The sequence below is a fragment of the Schistocerca piceifrons genome, chromosome 6 (genome assembly GCF_021461385.2).
Source record: "Schistocerca piceifrons isolate TAMUIC-IGC-003096 chromosome 6, iqSchPice1.1, whole genome shotgun sequence".
In the NCBI taxonomy this organism is placed as follows: domain Eukaryota; kingdom Metazoa; phylum Arthropoda; class Insecta; order Orthoptera; family Acrididae; genus Schistocerca; species Schistocerca piceifrons.
The window spans coordinates 198,728,489-198,750,705 of NC_060143.1; the positions used below are offsets into that span (position 1 = coordinate 198,728,489).

The 22,217-nt window shown below is 42.6% G+C and overlaps 1 protein-coding gene across 2 annotated transcripts in view; it reads left to right on the forward strand.

Moving 5' to 3' along the window:
• LOC124802460 (putative E3 ubiquitin-protein ligase UBR7) overlaps positions 1-21,887 on the forward strand; it is an 81,486-nt gene extending 59,599 nt beyond the window's left edge. For both annotated transcript variants that reach the window (XM_047263245.1, XM_047263244.1), the window contains 2 exons: positions 15,707-15,869; positions 21,398-21,887. In XM_047263245.1, coding sequence (XP_047119201.1) covers positions 15,707-15,869; positions 21,398-21,555 — 321 coding nt within the window. In that variant the 3' untranslated portion in view covers positions 21,556-21,887. The remainder of the gene's footprint in view (positions 1-15,706; positions 15,870-21,397) is intronic.
• Positions 21,888-22,217: the final 330 nt, after the last annotated feature.

Consider the following 22,217-nt stretch of genomic DNA (forward strand, 5'->3'; position numbering starts at 1 on the left):
ATGCCTGCTAATCCAGCCCATGACATTTTTTTCGACGCCTCCTTTGATGTAGGGTATGCAGGCCGCCCCTCCTCCCTACTACCACCAGGAGTCCGCTTCCGTCAACTGCTCCATTCTCTTTCCTTCCGCTTTCCTAAAACCTTCTTGACAACTTGGGGTACAGCACCGCCTTGGCTCCGTCCCCGGATCTGCCTGCTCCGTGACCTTTGTCGATTTCCCAAGGATGGTACCCCTTCACTTGTTAATCGTCGGGCATTTGCTGCTCTATGTGCACAAATGACGGACGCCACATTTATTTACACCGACGGCTCGAAAACATCGTTAGGTGTAGGGAGTGCCTATATTGTTGGCGACACCCCAAATCACTTTCGGCTTCCCGACCAGTGTTCGGTTTATACTGTGGAGCTTTACGCTGTTCTCCAGGCTGTCCACTACATCCGCCGCCATCAGCGGATACAGTACGTTATCTGCTCAGATTCTCTCAGCTCTCTCCCCAGTCTCCAAGCTCTTTATCCTGTGCACCCTCTGGTCCGCCGGATTCAGGACTGTCTGCACTTGCTCCACCTGGGGGGCGTCTCGGTGGCGTTCCTCTGGCTCCCGGGACACGTTGGTATCTGTGGAAATGAGGCGGCCGATATTGCAGCCAAGGCTGCAGTCTCTCTTCCTCGGCCAGCTGTTCAATCGATTCCCTTCGCCGATCTACGGAGCGTTCTATGTCGACGTGTTGTTCATTTATGGCACACGCATTGGTCGACACTTACCCATAATAAATTGCGGGACATGAAAGCTCTTCCTTGTGCTTGGACCTTCCTCCCGAACATGTCGTCGGGAGGAGGTAATTTTAACTAGACTCCGGATAGGGCACTGTCTTTTTAGCCATCGCCATCTTTTAAGCGGCGATCCTCCCCCACTCTGTCCCCACTGCTCTCAGCTGTGGACGGTAAGACACCTTTTAATTGAGTGCCCCTATTTTAATCCGTTACGCTCCCGTCTACAGCTATCGCCTGATATATCGTCGATTTTAGCAGATGACACGCGCTCAGCCGACCGCATTCTCAAGTTTATTGGTGCCAGTGAAATGACGTCAGTCATTTGAAGCTTTTTTTGGGGACAACCAACCCCTTTCTGTAGTGGATTTTTAAGCCTTCCTTCTGCTTTTAGTCTCTCCAATTTTATGACTTTCATTCCCATTGCTGCTGTCTTTCAATTTCGGTTTTTTACTGTTTCCTAAGTCACGGACCGGTCACTAATGACCATAGAAGTTTTGCGCCCTAAAAAAAAAAAAAAAAAAAAAAAAAAAATCTCCCAGTACCTACTGCAACCTACATCCTCCTGAATCTCCGTAGTGTATTCATCTCCCTCTACGATTTTTACGCTCCACACTGCCCTCCAATGCTAAATTCGTGATCCCTTGATGCCTCAGGACATGTCCTACCAATCGATCCCTTCTTCTAGTCAAGTTGTGCCACAAACTTCTCTTCTCCCCAATCCTATTCAATACCTCCTCATTAGTTACGTTATCTACCCACCTAATCTTCAACATACTTCTGTAGCACCACATTTCAAAAGCTTCTATTCTATTCTCTTCTTGTCCAAACTATTTATTGTCCATATTTCACTTCCATACATGGCTACACTTCATACAAATACTTTCAGAAACGACTTCCTGACACTTAAATCTATACTCGATGTTAACAAATTTCTCTTCTCCAGAAACGCTTTCCTTGCCATTGCCAGTCTACATTTTATATCCTCTCTACTTCGACGATCATCAGTTATTTTGCTCCCCAAATAGCAAAACTCCTTTACTACTTTAAGTGTCTCATTTCCTAATCTAATTCCCTCAGCATCACCCAACTTAATTCGACTACATTCCATTATCCTCGTTTTGCTTTTGTTGATATTCATCTTATATCCTCCTTTCAAGACACTGTCCATTCCGTTCAACAGCTCTTCCAAGTCCTTTGCTGTCTCTGACAGAATTACAATGTCATCGGCGAACCTCAAAGTTTTTATTTCTTCTCCCTGGATTTTAATACCTACTCCTAATTTTTCTTTTGTTTCCTTTACTGCTTGCTCAATATACAGATTGAATAACATCGGGGAGAGGCTACAACCCTGTCTAACTCCCTTCCCAACCACTGCTTCCCTTTCATGCCCCTCGACTCTTATAGCTGCCATCTGGTTTCTGTACAAATTGTAAATAGCCTTTCGCTCCGTGTATTTTACCCCTGCCACCTTTAGAATTTGAAAGAGAGTATTCCAGTCAACATTGTCAAAAGCTTTCTCTAAGTCTACAAATGCTAGAAACGTAGGTTTGCCTTTCCTTAATCTTCCTTCTAAGATAAGTCGTAGGGTCAGTATTGCCTCACGTGTTCCAACATTTCTACGGAATCCAAACTGATCTTCCCCGAGGTCGGCTTCTACCACTTTTTCCATTCGTTGGTAAATAATTCGCGTTGGTATTTTGCAGCTGTGACTTATTAAACTGATAGTTCAGTAATTTTCACATCTGTCAACACCTGCTTTCTTTGGGATTGGAATTATTATATTCTTCTTGAAGTCTGAGGGTATTTCGCCTGTCTCGTACATCTTGCTCACCAGATGGTAGAGTTTTGTCAGGACTGGTTCTCCCAAGGCCATCAGTAGTTCTAATGGAATGTTGTCTGCTCCCGGGGCCTTGTTTCGACTTTCAGTGCTCTGTCAAACTCTTCATGCAGTATCGTATCTCCCATTTCTTCTTCTTCTACATCCTCTTCCATTTCCATAATATTGTCCTCAAGTGCATCGCCCTTGTATAGACCCTCTGTATACTCCTTCCACCTTTCTGCTTTCCCTTCTTTGCTTACAAGGGAACCTCCCCATCGCACCCCCCTCAGATTTACTTATAAGTTGGCATAGTGGATAGGCCTTAAAAAACTGAACACAGATCAATCGAGAAAACAGTAAGAAATTGTGTGGAACTATGAAAAAAATAAGTAAAATATGCAAACTGAGTAGTCCATGCCAAAGATATGCAACATCAATGATAATGTGAGCTCAGGAGCGCCGTGGTCTCGTGGTTAGCGTGAGCAGCTGTGGAATGAGAGGTCCTTGGTTCAAGTCTTCCCTCGAGTGAAAAGTTTACTTTCTTTATTTTCGCAAAGTTATGATCTGTCCGTTCGTTCATTGACGTCTCTGTTCACTGTAATAAGTTTAGTGTCTATGTTTTGCGACCGCACAGCAAAACCGTGCGATTAGTAGACGAAAGGACGTGTTTCTCCAATGGGAACCGAAAACATTTGATCGCAAGGTCATAGGTCAACCGATTCCTCCACAGGAAAACACGTCTGATATATTCTATACGACACATGACAGGAATATGTTATCGACCCACCTAATTTGTAAACTTGGCGAATGGGTAAAAAGATTTTTCTACCTTGCCCGATTTAGGTTTTCTTGTGGATGTGATAATCACTCCAAAAAAAGTGATGAAATCACAAGAGTTTGTCTCATAAACTGCAACAAATGAATGCAACAGTTTCAAAGTCGCACAGTTTTCCCTGTGCTCTGTCAAAACATATGTTTTTAACGTTTTCAAATTTTTCCGTGTGTACACCGTCAAATCCTGCATATGTCCAAGCAAATCTGAACATGTCCTGGAACTTTGGAGAGCGAAGTTGATTGTGTGTGCCAGAACTTTGATAATTGTCTGAAAATAAAAAATTAAAATTTTCACTCGAGGGAAGACTTGAACCAAGGACCTCTCGTTCCACAGCTGCTCACACTAACCACAGGACCACAGCACTACTGAGCTGGTACTCTCCTTAATGTTGCCTATCTTGAGCATGGGCTTCTCAGTTTGTATATTTTGCTTATTTTTTTCATAGTTCCACACAACTTCTTCCTGTTTTCTTGATTGATCTGTGTTCAGTTTCTCAAGGCCTATCCACTGTGCCAACTTATAACTAAATCTGAGGGGGGTGCGATGGGGAGGTTCCCTTGTTAGAACTGGGTTTCCATCTGAGCTCTTGATATTCATACAAGTGGCTCTCCTTTCTCCAGAGGTTTCTTTAATTTTCCTGTAGGCTGTATCTATCTTACCCCTACTGAGATAAGCCTCTACATCTTTACATTTGTCCTCTAGCCATGCCTGCTTAGCCATTTTGCAATTCCTGTCGATCTCATTTTTGAGACATTTGTATTCCTTTTTGCCTGCTTCATTTACTGCATTTTTATATATTATCCTTTCATCAATTAAATTCAGTATCTCTTCTGTTACCCAAGGATTTCTACTAGCCCTCATATTTTTACCTACTTGATCCTCTGCTGCCTTCACTACTTCATCCCTCAGAGCTACCCATTCGTCTTCTGCTGTATTTCTTACCCCTGTTCTTGTCAATCGTTCCCTAATGCTCTCCCTGAAACTCTGTACAACCTCTGGTTCAGTCAGTTTATCCAGGTCCCATCTCCTTAAATTCCCACCTTTTTGCAATTTCTTTAGTTTTAATCTACAGTTCGTAACCAATGGATTGTGGTCAGAGTCCACATCTGCCCCTGGAAATGTCCGACAATTTAAAACCTGGTTCCTAAATCTCTGTCTTACCATTACATAATCTATCTGATACCTTTTAGTATCTCCAGGATTCTTCCATGTATACAACCTTCTTTTATGATTCTTGATCCAAGTGTTAGCTATGATTAAGTTATGTTCTGTGCAAAATTCTACCAGACGGCTTCCTCTTTCATTTCTTAGTCCCAATCCATATTCACCTACTATGCTTCCTTCTCTCCCTTTTCCTACAGTCGAATTCCAGTCACCCATGACTATTAAATTTTCGTCTCCCTTCACTACCTGAATAATTTCTTTTATCTCATCATACATTTCATCAATCTCTTCGTCATCTGCGGAGCTAGTTGGCATATACACTTGTACTACTGTTGTAGGCATGGGCTTCGTGTCTATCTTGGCCGCAATAATGCATTCACTATGCTGTTTGTAGTAGCTTACCCACACTCCTATTTTCCTATTCATTATTACACCTACTCCTGTGTTACCCCTATTTGATTTTGTATTTATAACCCTGTATTCACCTGACCAGAAATCTTGTTCCTCCTGCCACCGAACTTCACTAATTCCCACTATATCTAACTTTAACCTATCCATTTCCCTTTTTAAATTTTCTAACCTACCTGCCCGATTAAGGGATCTGACATGCCACTCTCCGATCCGTAGAATGCCAGTTTTCTTTCTCCTGATAACGACGTCCTCCTGAGTAGTCCCCGCCCGGAGATCCGATTGGGGGACTATTTTACCTCTGGAATATTTTACCCAAGAGGACGCCATCATCATTTAACCATACAGTAAAGCTGCATCCCCTCAGGAAAAATTACGGCTATAGTTTCCCCCTGCTTTCAGCCGTTCGCAGTACCACAACAGCAAGGCCGTTTTGGTTAATGTTACAAGGCCAGATCAGTCAATCATCCAGACTGTTGCCCCTGCAACTACTGAAAAGTAGTTGTACGAGTATGGTACCTATTTGAAATGAGACTCAAGTTTTCTTTGAACTGTTCAGCAACTGTATCTTCTGAGTCAGGGGTCAGTAAAATGATTCAAGTAATAGTTTAGTCCGATTGTATAGTATAACCTCTACCCATATTATTTCGTAGGAACTATCTACTTCAATTTCACTACAAGTAAACTACTTCTGACAGCGATAAATACTCCACCACCAACTGTGTTTAAACTATTCTTTCTGAACACTGTTAGGTCGTTTAGAAAAATTTCAGCTGAACTTATTTCCAGCTTTCGCCAGCTTTCCGTACCTATAAATATTTGAGTTTCAGTGCTTTCTGTTAGGGCTTGGAGCTCTGGCTCTTTCCCAACACAACTACGACAATTTACAACTACAATACCGATCGTTGCTACAACTGCCTTACTGTGTTTTACGTGGCCCCTTTCTGTGGTTTCCTGAGGCCCTCTAATCTTAAAAACCACCTAGTCCCATCCACACAGCCTCAGCTACCCGTGTAGCTGCTTCCTGTGTGTAGTGGGCTCCTGACTGATGAAGTGGAAACCGGAAACCCACCATCTGATGGCGCAAGTCAAGGAATCTGCAGCCTACACGGTCACAGAACTGCCTGAGCCTCTTGATTCACACCCTCCACTCGGCTCTGCACCAAAGAACCCCAGTTGGTTCTGTCGACGATGCTGCAGGTAGTGAGCTCCGCCTTAATCTCGCAAGCAGGACTGGCAGTCTTTACCATTTCCACTAACTGCCCGAAACCAGAGAGGATCTCCTCCAATCCAAAGCGACACACTTCATTGGTACCGACATGGACCACCACCTGCAGTTGGCTGCACCCTGTAGTCTTCATGGCATCCAGAAGCACCCTTTCCACATCTGGAATGACTCCCCCCGTTATGCACACGGAGTGCACACTGGCTTCCTTCCCCTCCTTTGCAGCCATGTTCCCAAGGGCCCCATTACGCGTCTAACGTTGGAGCTCCCAACTACCAACAAACCCACCCTCTGTGAATGCCCAGACCTCGCGGGCTGAGAAGCTTCCTCTGGAACAGTTTGGATGACTGTATCTGGCTCAGAGACTTCGTCAGCCACAGATAACGCCCAAAACCTGTTCACCAAACAAACTGAGGAGGCCCTACGATCAGCCCCTTGGAAAGTCTTTCACTGCTTGCCAGACTTGGGAATGATCTCCCACTCGACCACAGGTGAGGGATCAATCTCAGTGCAGGCAGTACCCTGGGCAGCCACAGCAGCAGACCGATCAGGGGACATGTGGGATGTGGTCGACGTCCCTCACATCCAACCCCTCTGCAGTGATGCCCCGTGGCAGCAGCCTCAAGCAGTGTGACGGGAGCCAACACAGCCTGGAGGTGTAAGCGAAGGGTGAACGATTCAGCGCACATTTGTACTTAGCAATCACAGTTCCTATACATTACGGAAGTTGCTGCTGTTTGAAGCTCGTAAAAATATGTAATAAAAGAATGGCGTGCTTGCCTTATTAGCAGCATTAATTCACAGTGCGCTCTCACAGACAGTCTAACTGACACTAAGCTGTTCTAACCAAAACAAACAAAAGCCTGCACGATGTGAGGGTCGATAGCAACAGCGGTACTCGACGCTAAACTGTTATTAAAAGAGAAGGTTGTGCTGGGTAAAGACTCAAAGATGCAAGAAAGTAAACTAGTAACTACACAGATAACTGAAAATAAGTCGCTCCTGTTTGGAACTCGTAAAAATATGTAATAAACAAACGGTGTACTTGCCTTATTAGCAGCAGGAACTCGTGATGCACTCTCACTGACAGTCTAACTGACACTGAGCCTCCAAATACACCTGCCTGGAGGCAAGTGTTTAAAATTCCTCTTCAGTATATAGTCGTGTTGCTACTAGAATCTAGTCCAGATCCAAAAGCAGGGCCATCAGCGTATTAAAACACTTAGCACTGAGAGTAGTTTTATTACAAACTTCAGCCTACCACCAAAACAGAACTCAACTCCTGGACAGAGAGTGATGCTGTTCGTATAGATCCCAAATATTCTAAATTATGCAAACTTTAAGAGATTCACAGAACATTTCAGAGTTGATAACTACTAAATCACAAATTATTGAGAATGGTCGGATTTTAACTGACGACTGGCAGCACACCAGCTAGCAGTGCTAACCAATACTCCACACTGCATGCAGCACAGCTCACAGCATTGCTTTCTCTCCTGGACACACAGTGACCTGCTCTTTTAGAATTCCTCATTGCTTTGACTACGGCACACTGGATCTAGATCTTGATTATGGTTGGGAGGACTAGAAGATCCTTGTTTTTTGATCTTGTTGTTATATCATCTTCATCATGACAAGTGTTGAAGGCAGCCCCTTCCATCGAAGCTTAACGATCCTTGAGGAAGTCGTCAATTCCCTTCAACAAGAAGGCCACGTTATCAGTCTGTGCCTCAGGGCTGTTAGCAGAGTTTCATAAGGAGGACAAGGACAGCGTCTCTGTGCTATTGTCATCTTATTATTGAAGGGTCATAGTCCTTGACTTTGTATGTCATGTGCAATATGTGGTCTGAAGTAGCACTTTAATTACTCTTCAGGTAGTCCCATTTTCTGCACAGGCCTAAAATCTGTATCAAGTCTTCCACACTGTAATTCACCAACAGACACATCCAGGTCAGGGTGAAGCCCAACTGACTTGGTTCCTCAGTCCAGATGATGTGTTGTGTTTAGTCATGCTGAGTGTCGTTTGCTTGTAACAGGAACAGTGTACACATCGTTGTCCTCACGACCATTGAGCACAAAGAGCGGTGTGCTGTTAGTGGCTGTCATAAGGGGATTAACGGATCCCTATCTCACTGTTTATCATAGACATACATCAAGAGCATTCCTGTCAGTTTCTTATTAAAGAGTTCTGTGAGACCATCTGTATGTGGGTGGTAGGTAATTATCTTGTAGGCAATGTTGTAACATGAAATTACTGGTGATACTAGCTTTTACTGGAAAATTTTTCCACTATCAGACACCATTGCACAGGGTGCTCCGTGGTTCGGAATGATGTCTTCTACAAGAAATATTGCGATTTCCAGGGCTTCAGCCATTGGCAACGCCTTTTTTGACAGCTTAGCAGGTCAGGTAGTAAGTGCAGACTATTATCCATAGATTCCAGTTCATGGACTTCGGGAACATCCCCAATAGGTTGAAGCCAGTCCTTTGCAATAGCACTACTATATGTGGAATTGATATCAGATTCTCTGGTGGTAATTGAAGCACTTGCTCGCATACCTCACAGTAGCTCAAGTTGTGTTCAATAGATTAATAGAGACATGGCCAGTGACACCTGCATCTGACTCTTTCTAGTCTTTGTGAAGCCCAGGTGACCAGATGTTAGTGCATCGTGGAAATACTTCAGGATAGTTAGCTTTAGATGGGCTGGGAAGAGAGGTAACTGTTTCCACCCTATTGGATTATAGTGTGTCGTATGTAATGTTCTGTTCGTTGATCGGAAATCTCTTCAGGCCGATTCCCCCTCCATTAAGGCTTCTGTGGTTTTGGGCAGTGCTTGAACTTCCCTGTGGTTGGCACCAACATTGTTTAATGTGGTGTTGACTCAGACTTCATCTACACTGCTATGTTCAAGGATTCCTCAAAAGGTATTCGATGTCCTTGCGTTTGTTTTGTATACCACTGTGATGCCGTACACCTGAAGCCTCAATGTCCCATCTTGCCAGTCAACATGATGGATCCTTCAGGTTAGTCAGGCAGCATAATGCTGGTTTTTCCCAACAGTGAATGGATTGCGAAATAAATAAAGTCAGAACTTGTTGGTGTCCCAAATAATTGCAAAGCACATTTTCTCAGTAGAGTGTAGTTTATCTCAGCCTTGGAGAGTGCCCTGGAAGCACCTTACTGAATTTGATTTTGCACTAGCACTGCATCCAACCCATAACCGATAGTGTCATTATGACTGTCTGTTTTGGCATTCTCGCCATATAATGCTAGGACTGGAGAAGTTGTTAACACCTTCTTAAGGACAAGTAAAGATATTTCTTTGTGCTTGGTCCAGAAAAATTTGGTGTCTCCCTGCAGTAATTCTTAAGGCTACGGGCATCAGTACAGAAGTCTTGTACTCATCACCAGTAACATGAGCACATTCTGAAAAAACTTGTGACGTCGTGAACGTGCGAATGAGTTGGAAAATCTATGACTGCTCCTATTATCTGTGGATTGGGACTAACTACATATTTATTTCTGGGTGATGAAGAAGCATTTTGTTGGATTAAGGTGGAGGCCTATGGTCTGAACATAGTTCAGTGTGGTTTTTGGGAGGCTTAGATTTTCTTAAAGTGTCTTCAAAAAAACCACAATGTCATCCAGATAGTAGACATACTGTCCATATAAGGTATCAAAAGCCAGTTGCGCATAGTATGCTCGAAGGTGGCTGGAGCATTACACAATCTAAATGGCATAATTTTGAAACAGAGACCGTCAGTTGTTACGAAGGCAGTAGTTTCCTGGTGAGCCTCATCATCCTTAATTTGCCAATAGCCTTTCAGCATGTCCGTAGTTGAGAAATACTTTGCTCTTTCAGGCAGTCGGAGGTGTCACAATAAAAACTGCACTATCTACAGGAGAAGCAGAGCATGATTGTTAGTCAGTGACAGTAAGCTGTTCTTATGCATGCACATTTACGGGTGAACTATGGCTGCTCATAAAAATTAGTGATCACAAGTTCTCTTTGACTGCCTGCAGTGATTGTGATCGTCATTGGTATGTAGTTTCCTTTTATAAGCCTTTGTAACTTTTTGGAACCAACAGTAGCTTTGCAGTTTAACTGAATCTTGAGTGGCAACTGGTGCTCATGTCATTGATGACAGCAGAATTATACTGTCATCAGTGGCAAATGAATGTCCAGAGTACTCTGTTCTGTGCTAGTTGAAACAGCTTCATCAAGCTGAAGCTCTGATCTTCCATTGCCTATGACTGCTTGTGATGCCTGCGAATAACATTATGGCTACATTCTGACAAGTTCAAAAGCTTGGATTCTGTCATTGATAGTTATTCTTGTAATATATGCTCCTGTCGGGTGGAAGTATTCCTCATTTGCGACCTTCAGTACAATCACTTTCTTATCACAGGACACGAGTGTTCTTAAGATGGCAATGATAAGCATTTGACGTACAAGAAAAAGAAGCACCTGAGCTCACTGGTACCCAGACAGGTTGGCCATTGGTGCGATTTCTGAGCATCTGGGTAATTGTTGCGTGAGGAGGATTTTCATATGTGGCGGCCTGACCTCTATAGATAGTCACTTTGCTTAGTTTCCCTTCAGTCAGCAGTTAGGCAAGTGGCCGATACTTCTGTACAGCAATGGGGAGTGGCTACAGTGTGTTGGGGAGCGATCTCATCCAGGGAAAGACAACAACTTTCGTCCCACATATTGACTCTAATTGTATGCAGTTCACTGGACCAAATAGGACGGTTGTGATAATTGATGTGTAGTGGCATAATAGTCGTTAGACACTCATCATCTTTCTCTGCTATACCAAACAGTGTGTCCACAGTAGAAACACAACAGCATGCTGTCCTCTAGATATGTACTCTTCTGCTGGGTATTATACTTGATGGAAGAATTGAACAATTGTTTGTATCTGAATTGGTCAATGCTAAGTTGTCACTACAGAGCTGCAGCATAAGACCGAGTCAGCCACGTATATTCTTTTTTGATGCATTAAACTTGCTGGGTTCGTGCTTGGCTACCTTGGGGCCTCAGCCGTTGCAGCACTTTCTCCCTTCCGTGCTGCAGGTCTATCCTCTTGCTATTTTTTTCCCCCCTCCCTTGGGGAACATGTCTGGGGTATTATTGGGAATGTTCTGCATTCTGTTGCTGACCTGTGAACAGTCTCAACTTTCCTCCCTGTGTACTCCTGAAGGCCCACCCACACGTCTGACATGTAAATGGTGACTGGGTAATGCGTAATTCCCAGCCCCGGGTTGACAGGTAGGGTTCGCACGTACCCCATGGTACAGGCCAGGCCCAGGGAGGGATGATTGCCTGAGCTATAACCTTCCCAGATTGCCCATTGGTCCCTCATCAGATGTTTGGGAGGTGTGACCTGAGGTATGGAGGCAGGTGCGTCCCCTTATGTAGCCCCCCCCCCCTCCCCAGTCGGAAGGAGCACGCCATCGGAGACACTGGCAATTGTGGGGAATTTCCTCATGATGAGTCACTCCATCAACGTCAACGAAACGAAAACTTAATGAGGCTATTGATTTGAAGACCCTTCCCGCTGCACCACAGTTCCTTGTTGTATCACTTACTGAAGATGGTCAGTCCTTCATCACAGTCAATCCGTTTATTATTCAGAAAGGTGTTGATGCCATTGGGGGCCCTGTGAAATCCTGCTCTCATTTATGGAATGGCACTTGGCTTTTGGAGACGGCTTGTGATACTCGAGCACAACTACTTCTTGCTACCTCGCTTCTCCACGACTACCTTGTTCGTGTCGAGGCACATAGAACTTTGAATTCTTCCCACGGTATAGTTTACAGCGGGCTGCTTGGTGGTCTAACCGAGGCTGAAATACAGTCGTACCTCTCCGGCCAATGTGTCATTGCTGTTCACCGTGTGATGAAAAAGGTCAATTCTTCCTTGGTGCCCACCCGCATTTTTTTTTTTCTCACCTTTGATAGGGTGGTGCTGCTGTCCAAGATTAAAGCAGGATACGAAATCATCACAGTCTGGCCGTACATTCCGAATACGATGCGCTGTTACCAGTGTCATCGCTTCAATCACACTAGAACATCTTGTCGACACCCGGCCAAATGCGTAACCTGTGGCAGGTATGCACACGAGGGTGAATGTTTGCCTCCTTCTCCCTGCTGTATCAACTGCAATGGCAGCCATGCCGCCTCCTCCCGGGATTGTCCCGTGTATCTCAATGAGTGGGCTGTTCAAGAGATTCGGGTAAAGGAAAAAGTGCCTTACCCAGTACCTCGCAAGTTACTGGCTAGCCGTAAACCCTGTGTTCTCGTGTCTGTTACCCTCGCTCCATGAAGGACATGGCTACAAAGACGTGCGACCTCAAATTTTACTCCGAGACTGTGAAGTAGCCCGTGCAAGGTAGCATCACCGTCCCCATGTCCTGCTGTGCAACAAATTGTCAAACTCTCGCCTCATGAGGCGAAGCTACCCACTACACAACCTGCAGGCAGGAAAGGCCAGGAGTACTCCCGGGAAGACTTCCTCTGTCCCTCCAGCCAACCAACACCCAAGTCTTCCTCTAAGCTGAAGGGCTCGAACAATTCTGCTAAAGACAAACGGTCTTCCCCTTCACCAACTCGAAGATCCTGCTCAATGGCGTCGTCACGTGGTCACTTAGCCTGGCCGGTCTCTGTCTCGCTGGTGCACACCACCAACCATTTTTCGACGTTAGACTCCACCGGATGACTGCACAAGCTCGCCGATGCTTGTGTGGACCCCGTGGAGCAGGATCCTCCCGCTTCTGTGCCCTGCAGTAGCAACTCTCCACTGGCTGTCCCTCGACGGACACTGAGCTGACACCCCTACATCTCTTCCTCCTCGTGACTGTCCTCCAATGGAACGTTCGCTGCCTTCGGTCCCACAACAAGGATTTACGGCTGCTTCTAGCATCGCAGCATCCCCTTGTACTTCGCCTTCAGGAAATGAAATTGTGCCTTGAGGACCGCTTTGAGCTTCTACATTACTTACTGATTCGTTTTGACCTCCCTCCTGAGGTCGGCATCCCATCTCGTGGGGGTGTCAAGCTGCTTATATGGGATGACCTTCATAGTCAACCCATCTCCCTGACTACCAGTCTTCAAGCTGTTGCCGTTTGCCTCTTCCTTCCCCACCCGACTTTTACCCTCTGTACCATTTATGTACCTCCATCCTTTGATGTCACTGGGGATGGCTTTTCAGCTTATTGGGCAGCTACCTCCACCGTTTTTGCTACTCTGTGACTTCAATGCGCATCATCCCCTTTGGGGTTCTCCCAAGGCCTGCCAGGGAGGTGCTGTCTCGGCCAATATTCTTAACCAACTTGACCTCTTCTGCCTTAACACTGGTGCACCCATTTTCTTTTCTGACTCCTCGCACACCTGCTCAGTTTGCCCATCGTCTTGAGTGGTCCGTTCTTTCTGACGCCTACTCGAGCGGCCACTTCCCATGTGCTGTCCATCTTCTGACTCCTACCCCATCCACATGCATGCCCAAATGGCAGCTTACTAAGGCTGACTGGCAGCTTTACTTTTTTACTTCTTCTTGGCAATCTTCGCAGAACAAGATTTCCTCAGTTGTGATGACCAGGTGGACTATCTTACAAACATTATCCTTACTACTGCAAAACGTTCCTTTTCTCACACTTCCTCTTTACCACATTGTGTCCCAGTCCCTTGGTGGACTGAGGTGCTCCGCGACGCAGTTTGCGCACGGGGATGTGCTCTCCGTGTTTTTAACTGCCACCGTTCGCGGGAAAACTGCATTCATTATAAACAGATGCGTGCAAAGTGTCGTCGAGTTCTTCGGGATAGCAAAAGAGGTAGTTGGATTTCGTTCACTAGTTCTTTTACCAGTTCCACACCTTCCTCTGTTGTGTGGGCCAACCTCCGATGGCTCTCTGGAACCAAGATCCATTCCCCCATTCCCGGCCTGACAGAGGTGCCGCTGTCACCGTGGATCCTGTTGCTATCTTCAACACCTTGGGCTGCCCTCTTCTTACTATCACCCTGCCTTTATCCATAGGAAACAAGTGGAAGAGGCTCAGACGATACCCTTCTCTTCTCCGAATCGTGAGTGCTACAATGCCGCCTTCACTATGAGGGAGCTAGCTCATGCTCTCATTTCATCCTGGTCCTGCGCCCCAGGGCTGGACGCCATCCGCATTCAGATGTTGCAGCACCACTCTCTTGCGGGCAAGCACTTTCTGCTAAACACGTACAGCCGCATCTGGGCTGAGGGCACATTTCCTGGATGCTGGCATGAAGCCCATACCTAAGCCCGCTAAGGACAAAACCCTTCCTCCCAGCTACCGCCCCATCTCTCTTACCAGCTGCATTTGCAAGGTGATGGGACGTATGATTCCTACCTGGCTGGTGTGGTCGATTGAATCTCGCCATTTACTCATGAATGCACAGTGTGGATTTAGATCGGAGCATTCTGCAGTTGATCATCTCTTTACTTTGTCTACCCACGTCATGAATGGTTTTCTGCGGAAATCCCAGACTGTGGCAGTGTGATACGTATGACCTCAGTTGTTTTTTTGCACCATAAAACAAAACACACACACACACACACACACACACACACACACACACACACACACAAAACGTGCGCACTCTCTCTATAGGGCATTCAATCTATGCATGAATAAGCTGTTATGATGACAGTTCGTGTTCTCACACATTATGTTAAACAGTTTGTTTTTCTGGGTTGTGGTAAAGCACTAGACTACAAATCAAAAGGTCTCAGGTTCAATCCCCAGTCAGTCCTAGGGTTTTTATCTGTCACTTACTACTTCTTTCCCCGCTGGCAAGTTTTGTTAACGTGAAAAATGCCAAGTTTCGCCGTGAGTCGGAATCGAAGTTAAACTGAAGGTCTCCTCCTAACTGTCTGGGTAGGTCAGTTCAGAGGTCAGGGGGAGGCAACAGAATACCACATCCAACAGAACTGTGCCTTTTTAGTCTAGAATTGTTGCTTGCTTTATTTTCCACAATAACTAATTTACTAATTTTTTTCGTGGTATGTATTTATCGACCATGATTAAAGTATTGTCCATTGTTTGATAAATAATGTTCTCAATTTTATGCTTCTCTCCTGACAGTAGTAATTATTTTCATATGCCTGAATTGCACAGAACATAAACAGTGTGGTGCACTTTGGATATATTTCCACACTGCATTAGATATATGAATTTTTGTTTTCAGGATTTAAGGCAAATAAACACAAAAGTTCATACAGTCTGAACTTGGTAATAAGAAAATCAGGAAAACACTAAGCATCAGCATTTTAATAATTAGTACACTATTCATTTCCCTCCAATACTTAGTTTGTAGACTAAAATGAATGTTTACTAAAATTAATATTATTTAATCCAGAAACAAAATCTGGATAACTGATATAGAATTGCGTTGCAACATGGCACACTGCATTATTTTGGCATTGTGGTGTTATATCTTTTCTTTGTATGCAGGCTATGTATGAAAGTGAAGGAGTACTTTTTCTTCTTGATGAAAAGGACACTGTACAAGCTTACGAAGCAGAAGGAAGTGGTACGGAAACAGAATCACAATATGAAAGAGGCATGCGGGCTCTTTCTTCACTTGGGCGTGTTCAGCAAGTGGAAGCTATTGAAGGTAGGGTACCGAGAAGACAAATTCTCAATCGTATAATGTTTTTAGACGTAAGCATCTGTCTGCACCAGTGTCTCCCTCTATCTTTAACTCTTTGTATAGTTAGTCTCTTCCTCTGCTGTATCCTTGAATTTCATTGTGTATAAAGTTGTAGATTTAGTAAATTGATATTATGGTAAATTTAAAGTCCCTTTGACATTATTATTGTGACTGTGGTAGTTGAAATTATGAGGCATGAGAACAATTTGCTTTCTCCACAACCTTGTCACTGTCCGGCAGCTTAATCTGCGAACCTGGAAGTCTGAGGGAATTAGTAGTAACTATTAAATGATAAAGAGAAAGCTTCATTTACTTTTCCTTTCAATTTTTGTTAGAGCACTGTAGAGTTCAGATTGGCAATCTACACTCATATATGCCCTTTTTGTACGCTAAAACGTAAGAAACCACAGTAATAATTACTCATATTATGCTTCCTCAAAATGGCAGCTGAACTTATTACAAGAAACATCTATCTCCTACAAATAATTAACCAGGACTAATCTCTGATAACATCCACATCTTCGAAGAAAGAAAGGCAATTGCTCAGTCAGAGTGTTAAATTAACGCCCATCGCTGCCTTGCTAAGAATCACAAAGGGCAGCATATTAAAATGTATTGTAATAATATTGCTTTTCTTACATTGGAGTTTTGAGATGTTACACAATCATTCATTCATCCATAATAGATACCGTTAGGAAAGGAACCTTCAGGGATATGAATCTGTTCAAGAAATGTACACTGAAAATATATACTTCTTATGCAGGCAGCATGAATCAGCAGTTGATCACTCTAATAATCAGGTGATTTGTCAGTAGTGTGTTGAATATGGTCCTGTATACTTCCTTGAATGCGACCTCATTGAATAAACAGTCTTCAAAATACAGTATCCTACACAGACAAATGAAAAAGCTAGATAGGATCATGACTTCTTGCAAGGAAAATGTGCTCAGAAACTTATAAAAATACAGTCTATCTATGTGAAAATTATTTTCTTGACTCTTTCATGGTGCTTGTGTATGTGATATGTGTTTGTGTATAACATAATTCATGTACAACATGTTTTTGTTGTTAGCAGAAAATACATAAGGGACATTCTGGGACATAATTTAAATATCCCAGGGAAACTCCTGTACAGCCACAAGGAGCTCGCAACTATTTTCTGAGTATGTCATTGGCAAACACTGTAGCTTGCGAGGGGAAATAAATGCAGAATCAGATGTACTTGAAATGATTTTGGCTCATCTGTTGTCTAGAGGCCAATTGCACACAGCTGCACAGCAGTTCCCTTTTTAAAAATATGAGAAGTTCTTAATGTTATTTGAAGCCTTTGTAATGGCAATACAAACCGATATAGCTGGAGTTGATTTTCTATCCAGAGTTGATGTTATAGAATCAGCTGCGCAATGTAAGGAATTGGTTTTAAATTCAGGAGTGTATTCACCAAAATGCAGCTCTCTTGCAGCAGCATTAGTTTTTTTTTGGCAACACTTTGAAAACACTTCCCTATAAAAATTTTAATAGTTCCTCCGTGGCTTCACAGGAAGAATAATTCCAAGTTGCAATGTGAATTGCATTTGCAAAATACTTTAAGGATCAATGCTTCTCTGCACTGCCATTTTATTCCCAGAAATTATATAAAACACGAAACTTTATAATCTGGCATTCTGAAGAGAGCTCCTCATCTTTACTAGTCTAAACACAAATTTCAGGCTTACTATACCCCCACCCACTGCTATTCTCTTCTCCCTACTATACACCACTCGGTGACTTACATTGCATTACAAATTCTGCAACTTTCGAACCGATCAGCCAATATTAATAAGAAGAGTTTTATGAAAAAGATATCCAAATTAATTGCTTCTCATAAAACATTACGTTAAAAGTTGTGTCATTTTCGATGTGTTAATAACTGTACCTGAATTAGTCATTTTCTCTGTTATTCAGTCGCAGAGTTTAGCTGACTTAGTAAACATACTTAATTTTAAGGGTTCAGTATTAGGTATTTCTCATATTATTTTCATACCATTACATTAAAATATATATTCTATTTCTAACCTAAGATATAAGTAATCTTCACCGTTTTGACACCAAGTAAGAATGTGGGAATCGGGAAATAAGTTGACTCAGTTTTACATCCTATGGTGTGCACATTTAAATGTTTTTAAGTTTGCTTTTGAGGAAATTCTGTCTTACTATGCGTGTTCTGCCGAGTTGTTTCTTCCATTTTACGCACAGTATTTTGACAACTGACCCATCTGTCATCTTCTGGTGCTGCGAGTTTTGCTGTTGTCTGTACTCACTGGCTCAGTTCCAACCAGGCTGATTGGAGTCCAGGCAGTGAGCACACATAACACCAAAAATCAAAGAACCTGAATAAGACGACTGAGTCAATCATTGAAATATTTTCTGTAAAATGGGAACACCAACTTGCAGAAGACCCGAAAGTGTACACATAATTGTCTGTGCCTCATTTACACACAGAACCATCCTGTTGTGCAGTGTTTCGAAAGAAATCATCAGCAGTATGTCAACATTCCTCACTGAAAATATTTAATATACTGTAACCCACACTCGGGAGTTCCCCTCTGGCCATTTGCAGGATGTCTTTAGTCGTTCAAAGTGACACGGAACACCATTCTCCACACACAAATTATTCTTGGAAATTTTCAGGCACGCTCAAACTCGTAATTGTGCAACAATTGTGGTACTGCTTCCCTTTCTCTATTGCAAATCTAATCTTCTTTCAGAGGCCCAGGCAATGATGGCTGTGTAGTGGCCTGTTGATCCCTGGAGTCCTCAAGCTATAGGCTCATCAGCATCCCTCACTGTCAAATAAAATCTTAAGCAACCACTGTGAAGTGTGCAAGTGCAATGTTGTCTGTGTCTCGGAGAACATGTGAATCAACTTAAAATTGCCTGTTTCACAAAGACTGTAAAAACCTCACTCTCAAGGTATGCTACATTCTATCAAGATGGATTGCCGTTGAGCCAAGATAGTTGCCAGCAGCCAATTACTGTGGCATCAGTTGTGTCCCGGTTGTGTGTGGTTACCTTGGCCAGCGTAGGTCTGCCTGAGATGATGTTAATTTTCCTAGAGCATTGTGAGAACAAAATGGTTTTTCTGCTGTAACTCAAACTCCTGACAGAAAGCGTGGATCATCAGAAGTTCAGAAATGGGTTTGATTGATGGTACTCCTGAGAAAACATGTAAGAGTTATGATAAAGAAAGTAGCAGGCCACAAGTTTGCCATACTGATGGCATCCTAAACACTAATAGTCAGAACTGCTCCATCACAAGATGTGTGTAGACTTCTAAAATCTGATGTCCATTTTAGGTTATTCAGGCATTTCGCCTTAAAAAATTAAAGAAACTGGCTATTTGGCATCTACATTCTTTGCCATCTACCTATACAGACCTGCAGAAGTGTGTATAATAACATTCTATGTTATACTTAAAACAACAATTTGTGACAAGGAAGACAAGTCTGTATGCTAAACTCCTCTTTTAATTTATCTATGCCCTGATGGAGTCTAGCATAAGCTGTGGCATTAATGTATATTTTTGTTAGTATACTAACTTAGGTTGCATGAGCGCCTCATTGCTCCAGTGCTGCTATACAGATTTTATTGAAATTTAGTTCAGAATGTTTGTCAAAATCTATTAATTCCAAGCATAGTGGGGCAATAGTACATACTGCTCTGTTCTGTAGTTTTGTTAATAGTTTGCAAATGGTGTATTGAGCAGTAGTACTAACTTGTCAGAGGACAGTGAAAATAGAGGGGGGGGGGGGGGGGGCAAGGCTGTAACTATTAGAGGCAAAAAAGAACTGTATAGGAGATTAGACAAGTTATAAAAGCTACATAAGTATCTTATACAGAACCACTATAATGATTTTGCTTTGGTGCAGTAACTAACAGTACAATCTACCCTATTAAATAGTACAGTGATATGCGAGAAAATGTAACACATGGGAAATAACCTTTTAAGGTGTAAAAGTTACATATAGGATACCCCCTTGCATTTTCTCACTTTATGTATGATACATAAGAAGCATCAAAAGACTTTTCAGGGTCTTGTTTATTATCTAATAAAAACTGCCAATGTAACTGGAATCGATAACTTTCTGGGAAGTAGAAACATTTGACTCAAATTTCATACATCATAATCGATGTTTTTGAAAGCCCGCGGCTGCCATTTATTATTTAAATAGTGAAATACTGCACTAGTTACGTATTTTTTCATACTTAGCATGATGCATTTCGAGAATTTTTTCTCGCTGTCTAGTCCAAATCTGTGCATAAGTATTTTGTGTGGTGTTTGAATATGTGTTGTTCTGTGTCTCTTGCATTGTAGTCATCTTTTTGAGGTTATCAGGTACAGTACCGCCTCAGTTATCTGGAAAACCACACACACAAAAACAATCACTCCCATTGTTTGTGTAACATCACAAAAAATGCATAAGTATGCTGCACTTGACAATGAGAATAAATTCTTCTAACAAGTTTTGCTCAGCATGAATAAAATACATAACTGGCACTGTTTTTAAACTAAAAACATTTGAGCCATGAAAAGTGAATGACAGTGTCAGCTAGCACTACAAGTGGCCAAACACCAAAACACGCTATATATGGTTCGACAAAGGTGTCACGATGATCACAACAACCACGAAACTGCACTTGCGCAGTGGAGACAGTTTGGGAATAGTTGTGATTGGTCATGATATCTTTACTTGAATGAACCTAGTTACTCCCATCAGCCACCATACCAATAAGAGCTTGGCAGTGGCAGGAGATACACAAATTGTTCCAACTTTTACACATTTACCTGTTAAAATCTGCTGAGCAGAGTGCCTGGTGTCAAGAGACAACCACGTAATATTTCTAAAAGCTATTGGACGGCCAACATCTTGCCAGCGTCATTTTTTTCGTAAATGTGTAAATCACTGGAAAATTATAACACAAAATTGGGTGCAAATTGACATTGTGGACATAGGAAATTTGACAGAAACGAAAAAATCTCGTAAACGGTGGGAAGACGTTAATTCCAGGAACCTAAAAGTGGGGTTATACTGGATTTTCAAACTCAATTGCTTTGCTTTAGAGAGTTGTATCACAACCTTGCCCATTTCCTAAAAGTACTAGCAGTTTGTGTAGTAGCTTTCATAACCCATTCCAGTGTTCTTTCTATTCAATCCTGTGTGGCCTTGCCCAGTGCGTTTCACTTCAGAACGAACTGCCCGTGTCAGCAGCTCTTATGTACTCTTTTGCCCTCACACTCCATCCTTGTATTACCCGCAGCAAACATTCCTGTTTGCTTACTCATACTACCATTATGTCTTCTTTGTGGTGTGGTGTGTGTGTCGGGGGTGGTTTTTTTTTTGGGGGGGGGGGGGGGGTTTGGAACTGGGTGATTTTGTGATGGATTTGTGCAATTAGCAAATATTCTGGTCAGTAAAATTGGTATACGATATAACTACACTTACCTGTTCCAGGGTATAATGATATGAAGACATGCCTAAAGGAGTACCTCCGGAAATTTGCTGACAGCAAAAAGGTTGTGCGGGCTGAAGACATTCACGAATTCTTCTCTGGTTTGGAAGCAAGAAAACGACAAAGAACTGTTGCTGTGCCTCCTGCCACTTGCCATTAGTTTGTATTTTCTCCATTTGGATTGTAAACAACACTACAGATGTAATCAGCTACAAAATTTGTTTTTATGTAAATTTCTACAGTAAAAATAGTATTGTTCAGAACTAACATGTGTGGTTGGTTACTGTTTTCAGCATATTAAAATATACTTACTTAGTTTCCACATTTAATTTATTCTCTTATTTTTGCCAGTATTGTGGAAGTGGTTTTTGTTTTCTTCTGCCTATGCAGATGACTGCAGTACCATGACTTTTCCTTTGTTCTTTTATAACTTTTATTGTCATGCATTTCTCAAAGTATCTCATTAAAACAGCCATAAAATTTTGTACAAAATTGTGGAAATATTTATTATACCTTCAAATTACAGTAAATCTGAGCTGTTAGAATAGGAGTCTGGTTTTTTGTCATTTGTAATAACTATCTTCATTACAGTAATTTCTGCTATGTATTTTATTGACACACGTGGTATCAGTGGAAAAAATGAGTTTTTAGGAAAAAAAATAATTAAAATAGAAACTTTATTTCATTTTTCGATACTTGGCTTGACTGTGTTCAGTGAAAGGCACGTGCAGTTATCAATTTTATTCTCATATTTTAGAAAATATTGTTACAGAAAATAACTTATATGAAACATAATTTACAATTACAGTATGATGGCTCACC